Source organism: Mus pahari, chromosome 10, assembly GCF_900095145.1.
Source record: "Mus pahari chromosome 10, PAHARI_EIJ_v1.1, whole genome shotgun sequence".
In the NCBI taxonomy this organism is placed as follows: Eukaryota; Metazoa; Chordata; class Mammalia; order Rodentia; family Muridae; genus Mus; species Mus pahari.
This window is the reverse complement of record NC_034599.1, coordinates 89,418,751-89,433,038: the sequence shown is the minus strand read 5'-3', so window position 1 is coordinate 89,433,038 and position 14,288 is coordinate 89,418,751. Positions and strand designations below refer to the sequence as shown.

Here is a 14,288-nt window from a genome sequence, read left to right as displayed (position 1 = left end):
AGAGGAGAGGAGAGGAGAGGAGAGGAGAGGAGAGGAGAGGAGGAGTCAGAGGTTTAGTGAGCCTCCCTTTCTTGCTGTGGAGCTGAGCTGGGTGTTTACTCAGATGCTAGGGATGAGGACGTGGGTCCTCAGGTCGTGTGACAAATGCTACCCCATTAAGCTATCTCTCCATTTCATCTATTCAACAATTTTTATCATAGTAATAGAACACATGCCAGAATTACTATCATGAAATGAATTTTAAATTTATGAAACCAATAAATCTCACACTACATTAAAATAATGTTGTTTTCTAAAGAACTTCAAAATCTACTTTTTCTATTTCAAAATGAAACAGTCATCAAAAGCATACTCAGATACTACATCGACCCCCATCTTCGTCATGTAGTACGTTCTTTTATATTGTCTAAATTCAGTTTCAAACAGATCATCATCTTCGGTCTCATCTTCAAAATTATCTGTGAGAAAAACCAGAAAGATATGACTGATAGTCCTGAGTATTGTTTTCCACCTCGTGCTGTGGTGCATGCATATCAAAGCTGACGGCTACAGACTACCATAGGAATCTACCCAGTTCCCCACTGCTGGGCTAGTACTAACGAAGGAAAGGCAAGACAGCTATTATGTCAATGGAATACACCAAAACACACAGCTTGGACTCACCTCTAGAAGCCACTCCTTCACTTTCACTTTTGTCTAATGCAGCCCAACTTAAAGAATTTTCCTGACCCTATAAAAAAATTATAAATCATCATTAGATGAACAGTAAGATATGTTTCCAAGTCAGATGTATACAAGGGAGATTAGAAAAATACTAACTGTAGCTGAAAAATGATCTTTAAAGGATACTCTGTAGCAGCTTACTTTAAAAATAAGATAAAAAACAAAAACTGAAACAGGATGTTTTTGGTTATCAACAGTTTTCTTAAGTTACACACTTTTATTATATAGAACTCAGATATATAATAAATGATTTTCATTAAATTAAAAAAAGTATATTGAATTATATGTACGAAGATCAAGAGTATCTAAACATTAATTACAATACAAACAAAAATGAAATAATCTTATAATTCTCAAGACTATTATTGTTCAACCTACTATATCTTTCATTTTCTGCCCAATTTTTTTTTTCATTATATTTTATGATCTTAACCCTTTCTCTCGTTTTTGATTGTCTAGCTATTGGCAGTGTTGCCCATAAGCTTTTCTTCATGTAACTGTGGCCTCTAAGAGCTTTATGCTCATGGATCATAACTGCACGTATCTCTGATATAACTCACGCAGTCCTATAAACTGGAGAAGGTTAAAGACTGAGCTAAGGTAGAGGAGCTAGGAGTTATTAACATGTAGGTTTTGTGAATCCAGGTTCCCTTTAAAGTTTCTTCTTTCCTTTTCCTTTCCTTCTATTTGAGACAGCCTTACTGTGTAGTCCATGTCTGCCCTGAAGGTCAAGATTGCCAGTCTCCGCATTTCAAGTAGTACCACTGCACTTAGTACAAAGCTTGTTTTCTTAGGAGAAACGTATGTGGTAGAACCAGACTGATTACTGCTCAGTTCCACTGAAAAAGACTATTCACAAACGTTAGGCTGGAGAGATGGCTTGCTGGACAGAGCACCTGATGCCAAATATGAGGACTGAACTTAAGAGGTCCAGCACCCATAGACTAGAAAGCCAGAGAGCTGTGGCAGCAGCTTAGAATCTCAATCAACACTTGTGAGGCAGACATGGGGAACACCCTGAGTAAGGAGCCTAGCAAACTATCTAGAATTGGTTCACCTGCTTTAATACATAAAGTGAAGAGCAACTGAAGGTGAAAATTTCAGGCCTCTACATACACCTAGGTACATATGCACTCACACATACAAATACACACATACACCACACACACAAATGTGAAAAACAGGAAAAAAAATTATGAAATAGAAAATTGCCAGAGAAAATCAGGATATTTACATTTCTTAGGGGAAAACTTATTATTTTTTTATTTTATTATTTTATTAATTATTATTATTAATCTTGAACCTAAATAGAGTCGGGTTCCAATCATTATTGACAGGCTCAAGAAAATTTGGTTTCTTTTTCAAGCTAACACAAATAAGACACTGTTTAATTAATTAGAGATGTCCTTTAGAACACTAGAATATTCTGAGTCTATCAATCATTATTAAGCAGAAACATTTACTAGATATTGTACTATTTATAAAATGAATCTTTTATTTATTCTTATTTAGGACTGCGTGAGTTATATCTGTATGAATGTTCTGTCTGCATGTATGCAAGTGTACTGTATGCATGTCTGAAGCCTGTGGAGGCCAGAAGAGGGTGCTGGATCCCTTGGGATTGGAGTTACAGATGGTTATAAGCCATCTTATGTGTAATGGGGACCTGAGTCCTCTGCAAGAGTAGCAAGTGCTCTTAACCACTGAGCCATTGCCTCAGCTCCTAGAAATTAACTACTAATTATTCTTCATCAGTCCACTGCTGGCATAGTGGTCTCGTATGAGATCAGGAGTACAAGGCCAGCCTAGACTACATGAGACCTGGTCTCGAATAAGAAAGCAAACAAACTCCTAAGGCCTCAAATAAGTATAAGCCAGCTCAGTGCTCCGCTGTTTCAAATGGCACAACTTAAATATTTTAAACTTATTCACTTCTTTAAACATTTTGTTTTATCTTATGTATTCAAGTGTTTGTCTGAATGTATGTATGTATACTACGTATACACTGAGGCCTGAAGAGGGTGGTAGATCCCTGAAGGTGAAGTTATTGTAAGTTGCCATGTGGAGACTGGGAACTGAACCTGGATCCTCTGCAAGTGCTCTTGACTTCTGAGCTCTCTCTCCTGACCTATTTATTGGCTTAATAGAGGAAATATATCTCTAGTCCTTAAAGGTAAAAATAAAAAACTCATTTTTCCTTAAATACATATTTATGATATGAGAGAAACACAGAGAGTCAGAAACCAAAATTTTAGATGTTGAGGGGCAAGAAATGAAAATGAAACAAGTCCCTGAACCCTAAGGAAAATGAGGAACAAGGGATATTAGCTTTACTGCTACAGTTAAAACAAACAAACAGGAAAATGAGGAACAAGGGATCTTAGCTTTACTGCTACAGTTCAACAAACAAACAAACAGGAAAAGGAAAAAAAGAAAGAAAAAGAAAAAAAGAGCCCGAGAAGCTGATGAAATCACCTTTGGTTTCCTCTCCTTGCAGTTCTTTGCTTCTTCTGCTGCCACACCTGCTGCTTCATTGAGATACTTGTTACCAACTTTGCTTTCAAACCACTTGAGGTCCACAAAAACTTCGCTGAAGTGTTCTCGATCAAACTGAGCAAAAATCAATTTTAAAACGATTTAAGTATGTCTAAAAGAATACAAACTAAATTTCTAACAGAAACTATTTCTGGGTTATAGTTTATTGAAGAATGTTTGTTTACATACACATAATATCACTAAGTCTGGAAACTGAACATAAGTAACTAATAACGAAATAGCTCAAGTAAAATGATACAGAATGAACAATCAGAAGAATGCTACAAACTGTCTCTTTCTGGTATTAACTAAATTAATGACCATTTACAGTGACCCTAGATAGGAAAATAAACTTTGTAGTTACTTACATCTGATAGTTTCACAAGGTATCTCTCAAATCGAGGTAAGTTGAGATGTCCACTTTCATTAATATAACCTAAAATGAACCAAATCTAAACTTGTAGTATAAACTGGTATTATTTTCGAAACAGCTCTATAAAGTTCTTTCCACAGACTGCTGTATAATTCAAGTGAAGAAAACCCTCTAATTGCTTTGCTATCTATAAACCAGCTTTAGTTTCTATAACCTTTATATTACTGTATTTTAGGCACAGAAGTAAAATATTGGAAATTCAGGTTATATAATAATAAGGCTTCCACATTTCCAACCATTAACAATGCTATATGTATTATAGCCTGATTATTCAACTTGACATATTCATATAAGAAAAGCTGTAGCTGGCAAAGTGGCACACATCTGTATCCTATCCTTTGGGAGGCTATCGCAGGACAAATTTGAGTTTGAGGCCAGTCCAGGAATACATAGTAAGACTTCATCTAAAAAAAATAAAAAAATAAAAATAAAAATAAAAAAAGAAAGAAAGAAAGAAAGCGAAGGAATAACTTCCTGTAACTTAGAGAATAGTTTTGCTAGTTTCCTTTTTTTAACTGTTTTGGTTTATATTAATTACTTCATGTATATTTAAAACAACCAGATTTCTCTAATGAATTATGAATGAATGAAGTGAACCCAATGAGGCTGCTGGTCTTCTTAAGGAGTTAACGGTGAGGCTAGTTGCTTAACGAGTGAGGTTATTCACCTGTAGTCAGCTTCTTTAGCATCCACTGAAAATGACAATCTCAGTGCCTACTACTTAGACTGAAAGAAACACACAGTGTTTTCCTAATATAGCCACACATGCAGCACTCTAATAAATGGAGGGCACTCAATTACCAGTAAGGTGGTCTTACCTCCAAGTTCTGGCAGGATAGCAATATATGTTCCATAAAGAAGAGGCAGGGCATCATGATTAATATGTAAATGAGGTAGATGAGGGATAAAATCATTGCCAACAAGAAATCCCATCAAAATCCAATCATCTATAATTTTTTCAATATCATATTTAAATGTGATCTTTTCCTATAGCAAAATGGAGAACAGAGTGAAATCCTATAGAAATTTCTGTATGCAAAATAATAGTTAATGGCTATATCAACACTTACTTTTAATGCTGAAAATTCATAATCAATATACTCTCTCATTAAAGACAAGTGAAGGAGGTGAAATGTCGTTTCTTCTGGTGCACATACCCTGTAATTAGTCAAGTGATCAAAACAGAGTTGTTCAACTTCAAAAATGCAGCAATGGTTAAGTAAAAATTATCACTAACAGATAATTCTTATCTTTAAAGCAATAATTTATATATAACTATATGAGAATGCTACTCTAATGGATGAAACGTGATAAAGTAATAGGCTTACATTACAAGTTTGGTGAACAGACTCAGAACTCATAAGGGCTAAATAAAATATAGAATACATATAAGAAACTAGCTGGTCATTGTGGGAAGTGTAAAAATTAGTGAGGGTGTGTTATGTATGTATGTGTGTATGTGCACTTTCAAATACAGTTTATCTCCTGCATTGGACAGGACTCTATATTGGCTTACACTCCAAATTTAGCAATAAAGAAGAATATTAGGAGACCGTGTTATATTTAAATAGATAAGATATAAGCATGATTTATGGCAAGAATGTGAGGGCAGTTCAACATAAGAAAACCAACATCATATAGCACATGAGTAGAATGAAGGGGGAAATTTTCCACAATCATTTTGCAGAAAAGCATTTAACAATATTAAACACTCTCCCATGATAACACCTGAAATGCAAGTACTCAGGAAGCAGAGGCATAAGGATAATGAGTTTGAGGCCAGCCTAGTCTACAATAAGAGAGTGTTCTAGGCTAGCTTGGCCTAAAGAAAGAAACAGTGTCACACTTAGAGAGAGTGGGCTGGCAAGAAACTCAGTGGGCAAGGATGCCTGCCATTAGGTCTGATGGCATGAGCTTGATCTCACATGGCAGAAGGAGAGTGCCTACTGCAGGCTCTCCTCACTTTCACACATGCCACAGCACCGCATGTGTGCGCCATTCGTCCTCGCTCACTCTCTCTCTCTCTGTCTCACACTCTCTGTCTCTCAAATACACATACAATGTACAACATAGTCTAAAAAAAGAGAAAGGAAAGGAGCTAAAGTGGTAATTTCCTTAATATGACAAAGACATTTATGAAAACACACAATTAACATCATAGAGTGAAAAAAAAAAAGCCACCTAAGACCAGGAATAAGACAAGGATGCCTACCTACTTTACCATAGCTACTCAACACACCATAGCTATTCAACACTGTTCTTTAACTCCTAGCCAGGGTAATGAGGCAGGAAAGATAAAGAAATGGAATTAAAATTGGAAAGGGATAAATACAACTTTATCTGTTTCAGATGGTGTGATTCTACATACAGAAAACTCCATAGTTTACATAAAAAGATATTAGTGATAATAAACAAGGAACACATCTACAGGGAACAAGACAGGCAGTGTTTCTGTACACCATCAAAGGACCAACCAAAAGGTAGTTAAGAAACTTATTCCAAGCCGGGCCTGGTGGCGCAGGCCTTTAATCCCAGCACTTGGGAGGCAGANGCAGGCGGATTTCTGAGTTCGAGGCCAGCCTGGTCTACCAAGTGAGTTCCAGGATAGCCAGGGCTATACAGAGAAACCCTGTCTTATAAAACCAAAAAAAAAAAAAAAAAAAAAAAGAAACTTATTCCAGGGCTGGAGAGATGGCTCAGAGCTAAGAACACTGGCTGCTCTTCCAGAGGACCCGGGTTCAGCTCCCAGAACCCACATGGCAGTTCACAAACATCTGTAACTCTAGTTAGGATGGCAACATCCTCTTTTAGCCTTGGTGGGTACCACACATGCATGTGGTGCATATATATATGCAAGCAAAACTCTCATGCACATAAAATAAAATAAACCTGAAAAACATTATTCCATATACAAATGACACCCCGGAATAGTTAAATACTTTGGAACAAACTTAACCTAAGAGCTATACCAGGGAAACTATAAAATAAAGAAAATAAAAGACACAAAACATGTGCTAATGGATTGGAAGACTATTTCAATATCAAAATATTTTAAAAGACCTACAGATTTATTAAATCTTTCTTAAAACTATCCCTATCAAAACCCCAATGATGTTTTCACAAGAAAACAGGAAAATGCCCCCCAAAACCTCATGCTTTTATGAGACCCAAAATATGCAAAAGAATCTTGAAAAAGAATAAAGCTGGGGTTTCACTCTTGATTTCAATGTTAACTACACTAGAATCTCTATGAATACACCAGTAATGATACAAAGGCAGGTATATTTGATCCAGAAATAAAATAGAAAATATAAGAAATAAAACTCCTCATACATGAGCAACTGATTCTCAACAAGGAACTAATATTCTCAATAGGGAAAGAGCAGTTTTCTCAACAAGTAGTGATAGGAGAGCTGAGTTTCCACACACAAAGGCTAGAACTGGATTAACACCCAAGTTAAGACTACAGAACTCCAAGTGTAGCTAAGCAGCCGATCGCTCACCTCTGGGCCCAGCCCAGTCCTGCCAAAATTACCAAGCTCTAAACAGAAAAGACGAAAACAAACCTCTTTACAAACTTCTGGAATAAAAACTAGGGGTAATGTTTATGACATTACATTGGCAGTGTTTTCTTGGATTCTACAGACACTAAAAGTAGAGGCAATAAAAGACAAAGAAAAACTGTGCTACATCAAACTAGGCATCTGCAGATTAACAGAGGACACTTGCAGAACCCCTGTTCTAAGGGACTACCAGCCATGCTTTGTTTTTGTTCTTTCTTCCAACATCTAATTTACCTTTGTGTTTTTTTCCCACCAAACCGAACTTCTTCTCTTAAGAGAGAAAAATGTGCCTCGTGACTTGTTAATCCAAGCATGATCTGTCGAAAAATAATTACAAAATATTACTATTCTACCTTTGTTTATACCACTAAATTTACAAAAGCAATTTAATAAAATTTCTATGCAGGGAATAATTTAAAAGTCAACATTTGAAAATCAGAATCAGTTGTCCCAATGGCAGGTCCTTACGGAATCGGGCGAGGATACTAAGTGCACACTGGAGCGCACATGCTTTGTAGTCGACACTACGCCCTCCACTCCTCCTCACCGAAGCACAAAACTGCCTCAGGATTTTCACATATCCCTACCTCTTAAAAGCAGAAATTAGAAGCAGTGACCTTTCCATGCTAGATGCTTAGAGGTCACAGTAACATTAATATGAAAATTTGTTCCAAAACAGAAAGGGGCACTTTAATTTCTTCATATATCCTACTCCCTCAAAGAATCCAAAAGCCTACTCAAGCATGGGAGCCAATGGCAATACACAGTTTGTTTTCTTTAAATTCTTATTCAAACAACAAAACAAAATGAAACAAGAGGCAATCAGGAGATGTGGTTATTTACATGTTAAACAATTATTGTTATATGTATGTAATGCCTTTGTGGCTGAGTGCCTTAAAAACTTATAGAAACGTTATGAAAACATGTACGTATTAAGAGGTCATTGCTTCAATAAACCAGCTTAGTAGTAAGGAGGCTGATGACTACATTAAGTTTAAAAAAATTACTACTTAAGAAAACTTACGCCGGGTGTGGTGGCCCATGCCTTTAATCCCAGCACTTGGGAGGCAGAGGCAGGCGGATTTCTGAGTTCGAGGCCAGCCTGGTCTACAAAGTGAGTTCCAGGACAGCCAGAGCTATACAGAGAAACCCTGTCTCGAAAAACAAAAAAAAAAAAAAAAAGAAAAGAAAACTTACTGGGCATGGGGGCACATGCCTTTAATAGCAGCACTTGGAGGCAGAGGCAGGAGGATCTCTGAGTTTGAGGTCAACCTGGTCTACAGAGTAAGTTCCAGGACAGCCAGGGTTACCTAAACAGAGAAATCCTGTCTCAAAAAAACCCCAAACCAACCCAACCCAAAACAAAAACAAAACCCCCAAGCACCCCCCTCCTCAAAAAAACCACCCAAAAACCTTAAGGAAACTTAGAGAGTACAAGGAAGGCCCAGGCACCAGGCACACATGTGGTGCTCACACATGCAAGGAAATGCTCATCTAATTCATGGACCTGTGAGTTAGGACAGCAGGGATTCATGACCTTTGGTAACAGGATTTGCTTTTCAGCAGCATTTGCAGAGGACTAGGATTACTCAGCTCTGTAGACTAGATCCAGATCAGTTATCCATACATAATCTATGACAAACAAACTAAGCTTATTTCCCCAACTCTTTTAGAACTTAGATAACAGCAACTGTAGCAATTGCTGCCTTTGTATTCATTGCTACAGCCAGTAAAGTTTTCCCCATTAAAAGCCCATCTCAATTTCTGAGTTTGAGGCCATCCTGGTCTACAGAGTTAGTGCCAGGACAGCCAGGGCTACACACAGAAACCCTGTCTCGAAAAACCAAAAAAAAAAAAACAAAAAACAAACAACAAAAAAAAAAAAAAAAAAAAAAAAAGCCCATCTCTTCAGTGTTTAGCTCTATGACACAAACTTATAACAACAGTAAGTGTTATACCTACCAAGTCAGCATCTAAGCCATAAAGACAATGTCTGGTGTTTGGATCATGATCTGGCTTTGCTTTCTCAGATCTGATAAATTCCATGATTTTATGCTCTCCTTCTCCAGGAGTCTAAACATAATATTTAAAAAAGAAGATGTTAATATGGTATGATTCAAAGTATTAAATAAACTTAAAAAATTCTTTAAATAACAATAATTTTAAAAAGATGATAACCTCATGGCCTGAGAAGTAGATGGTAACACCTTGCCATGATTTGTCTGTGGAAATTTTCATATTTACAAAATACTTCAGATGTTCATGCAACCTGGCCATGAATTCAGTCCCTATAAGTAAAAAGTTTTGAAAAGTTAATCTGAGAAAGAGATAAAAATAACAAAAACAGTTAAGTTACCAGCAACAACATATAATCAGGAATCTTCAAAGCCCAAAGTTTTCTTATCTTCCAATGCTTCAAATGTCACTCGTCAGTGCCACAAAGGTAAAGTCATGAACTTTATACCATCTATAGACTGCACTTTAAGTATTTACCTAAAAGAAGTTTGGACTCTAATAAACTCCAATTTTCTACATTTCTTCTTGATTGCTAAGCATATTATTAATTTGACTTATATCAGTATATGATATGTAACATGTGAAGGAAGCGTTTACATGCCACAACACATATGAGGAGGCTAGAGGACAGTTTTTGGTAGTTTGTTTTATCCACTGACCATGGAGTTCTGGACTTTGAACTCAGGTCAGCTTATGTGGCAAATGATTTTACCCACTGAATATCTTGAAGAATTTTTAAGACATGTAGTTTTAACCAGATTGCCAATATTAACTATTATCGCTCATGTATATTATTAATAACTAATACTGCTTTCATTTTAAAGACAGGATCTGTAGTCCAGATTAGTCTTGATCTTACTATGAGTCAAGGATAACCCTAAACTTCTCAAGTCCTGGAATTATAGGCATGCACAATCACGTCTGATTTATACTATGCTAGGGATTGAACCCAGGATCTGATGCAAATGAAACTCAAACTCTACCAAATCAAGCTGTCTTCCCTCCAACTAACACTTGTGTATGTATTTATATACAAGTTCATGCAGAAGCAGGCGTTTATGTGGAGCCCAAAGGATAACTTGTGTTAGGTTTTTCCTCAAATACAATCCACCTTGGTGTTTTTTAATTTTTGGTCAGGGTTTCTATGCATCTCTGCCTCCCTGGAACTTGTTGTGTAGATCAGGATGGTCTCAAACTCACAGAGACCCTCTTACCTCTGCCTCCCAAATACTGGAATTAAAGTCACATGCTACCACGCCCAGTCACCTTGTCTCTTGAGAAACAGATTCTCATTGAAAACTGGGACTCAATTAGTAGGCAAACCAGGCTGACTAGTGAGCCCCAGGGATCCTTCCGACTCATCTCCCCAGCACTAAGATTACAAGTGTGCACTACCACACCAAGTTTCTTATATGGGTGCTGGGGATTGAACTCATGATGACAAGCACTCTACTGAACTGACCTATAACTAGTAACTGCTACACTATGTTTTAAAACATTTGTTTTATGTATATAACATGTGCCTACACATATTATAAATTATGCACCATATACATGCAGTTCCCTTTGAGGCAAAAAGAGGGCATGTGATGCTCTAAAACTGGAGATAACCTATGCGGGTGTTGGAAATTGAACCCAGGTTCTCCGTAAGAGCCTGTTTTTAACCATCAAGCCACCTTTATATCTCAATAACTACTATTCTTAACATGAAAAATCATTTTTAATCTGGGAAGTGAGTATACAATAACTATGCCATAGGAAATGTCAGATGATCAACAATTAAAGGCTACCTTAAATTATATCCAGGAAAACATGGTTATTAAGTTGAGCAATGTGTATCTAAGCCACTTAGAAATAAAAAAAAAATTACCAGTTTGTATGGAATTTTAAAGGTTATACTTACAATTTTTGTTCAAAATAAAGGACTATAAAGATGCCAGTGAACCCTTTCAGTGTATCAAGTAGGGTGCTGTACATAAAGTTAAGTTCACATTACTAATAAGTTACTATTTTTTTACATTTATGTATTTATATTATTTGTGTGTGTGGAGGTCAGAAGACAAATTGCAGAAGTTGGTTCTTTCTTCCAGCATGAAGGTCCTGGGAACTGAACTCAGGTCATCAGACTGGGCAGCAAGTGCTTTTATCTGCTGGCCCATTTCACTGGCCCTGTTTTTCTTAAAGTCATAGAAGTCCTAGTTACCTAAAGCAGGTAGAAGAGTAAACTCCATGGACTAAAAGAATGGGTTTCTTATCCTGAAATGCATAATAAGGTAGGTATTGAAACTTGGTAAGTCAAAAATCAATCACAAAAATACAAATTGTTCAATACTGATAACTGACCACAGAAAATTGAAAGCTTTTCTAAGCTCTTTCCAGGTCAGGAACTCTATGTAGCTGACCACGTCTCTGCTCATCAACATCTGAAAGCCCTACAGCAGGTCTTCCCAGGGACACTCACAACCAACATGAGGAGGTAGCTCATCTTAGGAGTACACAAATGTGGAAATATGGCTAGTGAAATTCCAAGGACAAACAGTCTAAAATCAGAAATACATTAGAAAAAAGTTCAATTTCTATCTTACATCTTTAGAATGTCTCTCAGTCAATTTACCTGGCGTAATACAGTTAGAATCGAATCTGGCTTCTGTAGGAAGTGTTTCTCCCTTTTCTATTGCTTTTTTAATTTTGTCTTCTGCCTCCTTGGCTGACCTTAAAAGCCAAAGAGAAAAAAATATCTTACATTTTCTACAAAATAAACACTTTTACACAAGCCATTATTTGGAAACTTTTACAAATAAAACACTAAGTTGTCAACCTTTTGGTTCAAAACTATAACTTTTTTTCTTTTTGAGACAGGTTCCTCTCTGTAGCCTTGGCTATCCTAGAACTAGATCTGTAGACCAGGCTGGCCTCGAATTCACAGAGATTACCCTACTTCTGTCTCCTCAGTGCTGGGATTAAAACTGCACCACCATGCTAGGGTAAACTTTTAAAAATAATTATAATAAAAATGAGTAGTTCCAGGTATTCCTTGCTTTTATTTACAGAACTGAAGTTTTTCTTTTTTAATGTGAAGACTATAGAAGCTGGACATTAAAATAGTAAACAGCACACAAATCATTACAAACACTTAAATAATTCTAACATAAATATATAGCTAATTTATTCCAGAAACAAGATCAAAAGCTTTAAGCGTCAATTATGCTTACCATATTTAATTACATCACTTAATGACTTTAATATTTTATTAATCAGCAATGATATGAGAATACAAAAATATAACAAAAAATAACTAGGTTTTAAAGATTACCCTCTACATGGGAGGGAATAACAATAGCTGTTTAATCTAGCTGCAATAGAGAAAAGATTATTATGATAAGGTAAGTAAAGACAATGACGGCATACTCTGAGAGACTACATTTTAAAAAGATGATGAAAATATGTATAAATAGGTTGCAGATGTGAGGACTAAAGACACAAGGAGTCCAAACTACTCTTGGACTTTGAGTAGGGTAGCTCATCACACAACAAAAACCTTTTGTTTTTTGTTTTTTGTTTTTTTCCTGAGACAGGGTTTCTCTGTATAGTCCTGGCTGTCCTGGAACTCGCTCTGTAGACCAGGTTGGCCTCGAACTCAGAAATCTGCCTGCCTCTGCCTCCCGAGAGCTGGGATTAAAGGTGTGCGCCACCACGCCCAGCTTTAACAAAAAACTTTAAAAGGCTGCTTTGGGGAAGATAAATTCAGTTCTGAACATGGTGAGCCTTCCGGTATCTAGGTGATCCAAAAGGAGGCATTCAGCAAGCATTTCAATACAAAGGAACTTGGGAGTGAGAAAAACACCATAAAGATAAATCTGAGAGTCATTAGCATAGACACAGTAATCAAAGTCATTAGATGTGATCACTTAGGGCTCACGACATAGACTCAAAGAAGTAATTTATCATTGTTATTATTTTATTTATCTTCTTCTTCTTCTTTTTTTTTTTTTTTTTTTGCTCAGGTTTTTTTTTTTTTTTTTTTTTTTTTTTTTTTTTTGAGACAGGGTTTCTTTGGCTAACAGCCGTAGCTGTCCTGGAACTCCCTTTGTAGACCAGGCTTGCCTCAAACATAGAGACCCGCTTCCTCTGCCTCCGGAGTGCTGGGATTAAAGGCACGTCACACCAACCCGGCTCTCAAGGAAGTAATGCAATGATAACTTAAGAAAAAAGAAGCAGAAAAAGGAAAGACGATAGCGTTGAACATGGCACAAGCAGAGCAAAGCTACCTGAAGAAATTCTAGAAAGAAAGGATGAGCGCTGTTACTTACTGTGAGGGGAGGAAGCAATGCAGACTTAGTCTTTGATTAGGACACAAACCTAAGATCTTATAAGGGGATTTTAGTGGCACAGTATGGATAAAACCCAGAGGGAAGATTCAGAGCTAATACATTAAGCATTAAAAAGTATGAAGCTGCTAGGGGACTTTCTAGGAAACATGGGACTCTAGGTGACAGCCTAACATTTAATGTATGTTTGTGATAGTTACAATGGATTAGTCCTCAATCCCTAGCTAGTATTCTTTTATACTTCTGATACTGAAAAGGTTATGAAGTTAAAAATACATAGAGCTGCCAGGCTTTCCTGCAGTTTGGTTTCAGGAAATGAGTTGATTTTTGTTAGTTGGATGCCTTAGTACAACTTTGGGAAGGAAGTGTGATAATATCAATGTGATAGTTGAGGCTCTAGGGCTGCTAGGGGTGAGGGCTCGGCTATGGGAGAAGAATGGTGGGAGGAAAGCTCAGTACTTAGCAACACTGCAGTTACTGCAAAGCAACAAGAAGGGCATCTATTTTGTCTACTGTAGATGTAGGAGACAAAGCTAAGATGCACTGATACCTTCTGGTGGCTGAACTCTCTATGTAGACCAGGCTGACCTTGAACTCATGGAGATTTGCCTCACAAATACTGGAATAAAGGCACTGTACCATCATAATCTCAATATGAATTTTTAGGCTAGTGATTCCCTAAAATTAGTT

At 36.8% G+C, this 14,288-nt stretch overlaps 1 protein-coding gene across 2 annotated transcripts in view; it reads right to left on the bottom strand.

The window, feature by feature from the left end:
- Positions 1-14,288, bottom strand: part of Xrn1 (5'-3' exoribonuclease 1) — a 102,277-nt gene that overhangs the window by 77,287 nt on the left and 10,702 nt on the right. For both annotated transcript variants that reach the window (XM_021207220.1, XM_021207221.2), the window contains exons 3-12: positions 11,885-11,982; positions 9,433-9,542; positions 9,217-9,327; positions 7,489-7,571; positions 4,762-4,849; positions 4,510-4,678; positions 3,627-3,694; positions 3,199-3,333; positions 664-730; positions 353-458 (exon numbers count right to left, since the gene is read on the bottom strand). In XM_021207220.1, coding sequence (XP_021062879.1) covers positions 353-458; positions 664-730; positions 3,199-3,333; positions 3,627-3,694; positions 4,510-4,678; positions 4,762-4,849; positions 7,489-7,571; positions 9,217-9,327; positions 9,433-9,542; positions 11,885-11,982 — 1,035 coding nt within the window. The remainder of the gene's footprint in view (positions 1-352; positions 459-663; positions 731-3,198; positions 3,334-3,626; positions 3,695-4,509; positions 4,679-4,761; positions 4,850-7,488; positions 7,572-9,216; positions 9,328-9,432; positions 9,543-11,884; positions 11,983-14,288) is intronic.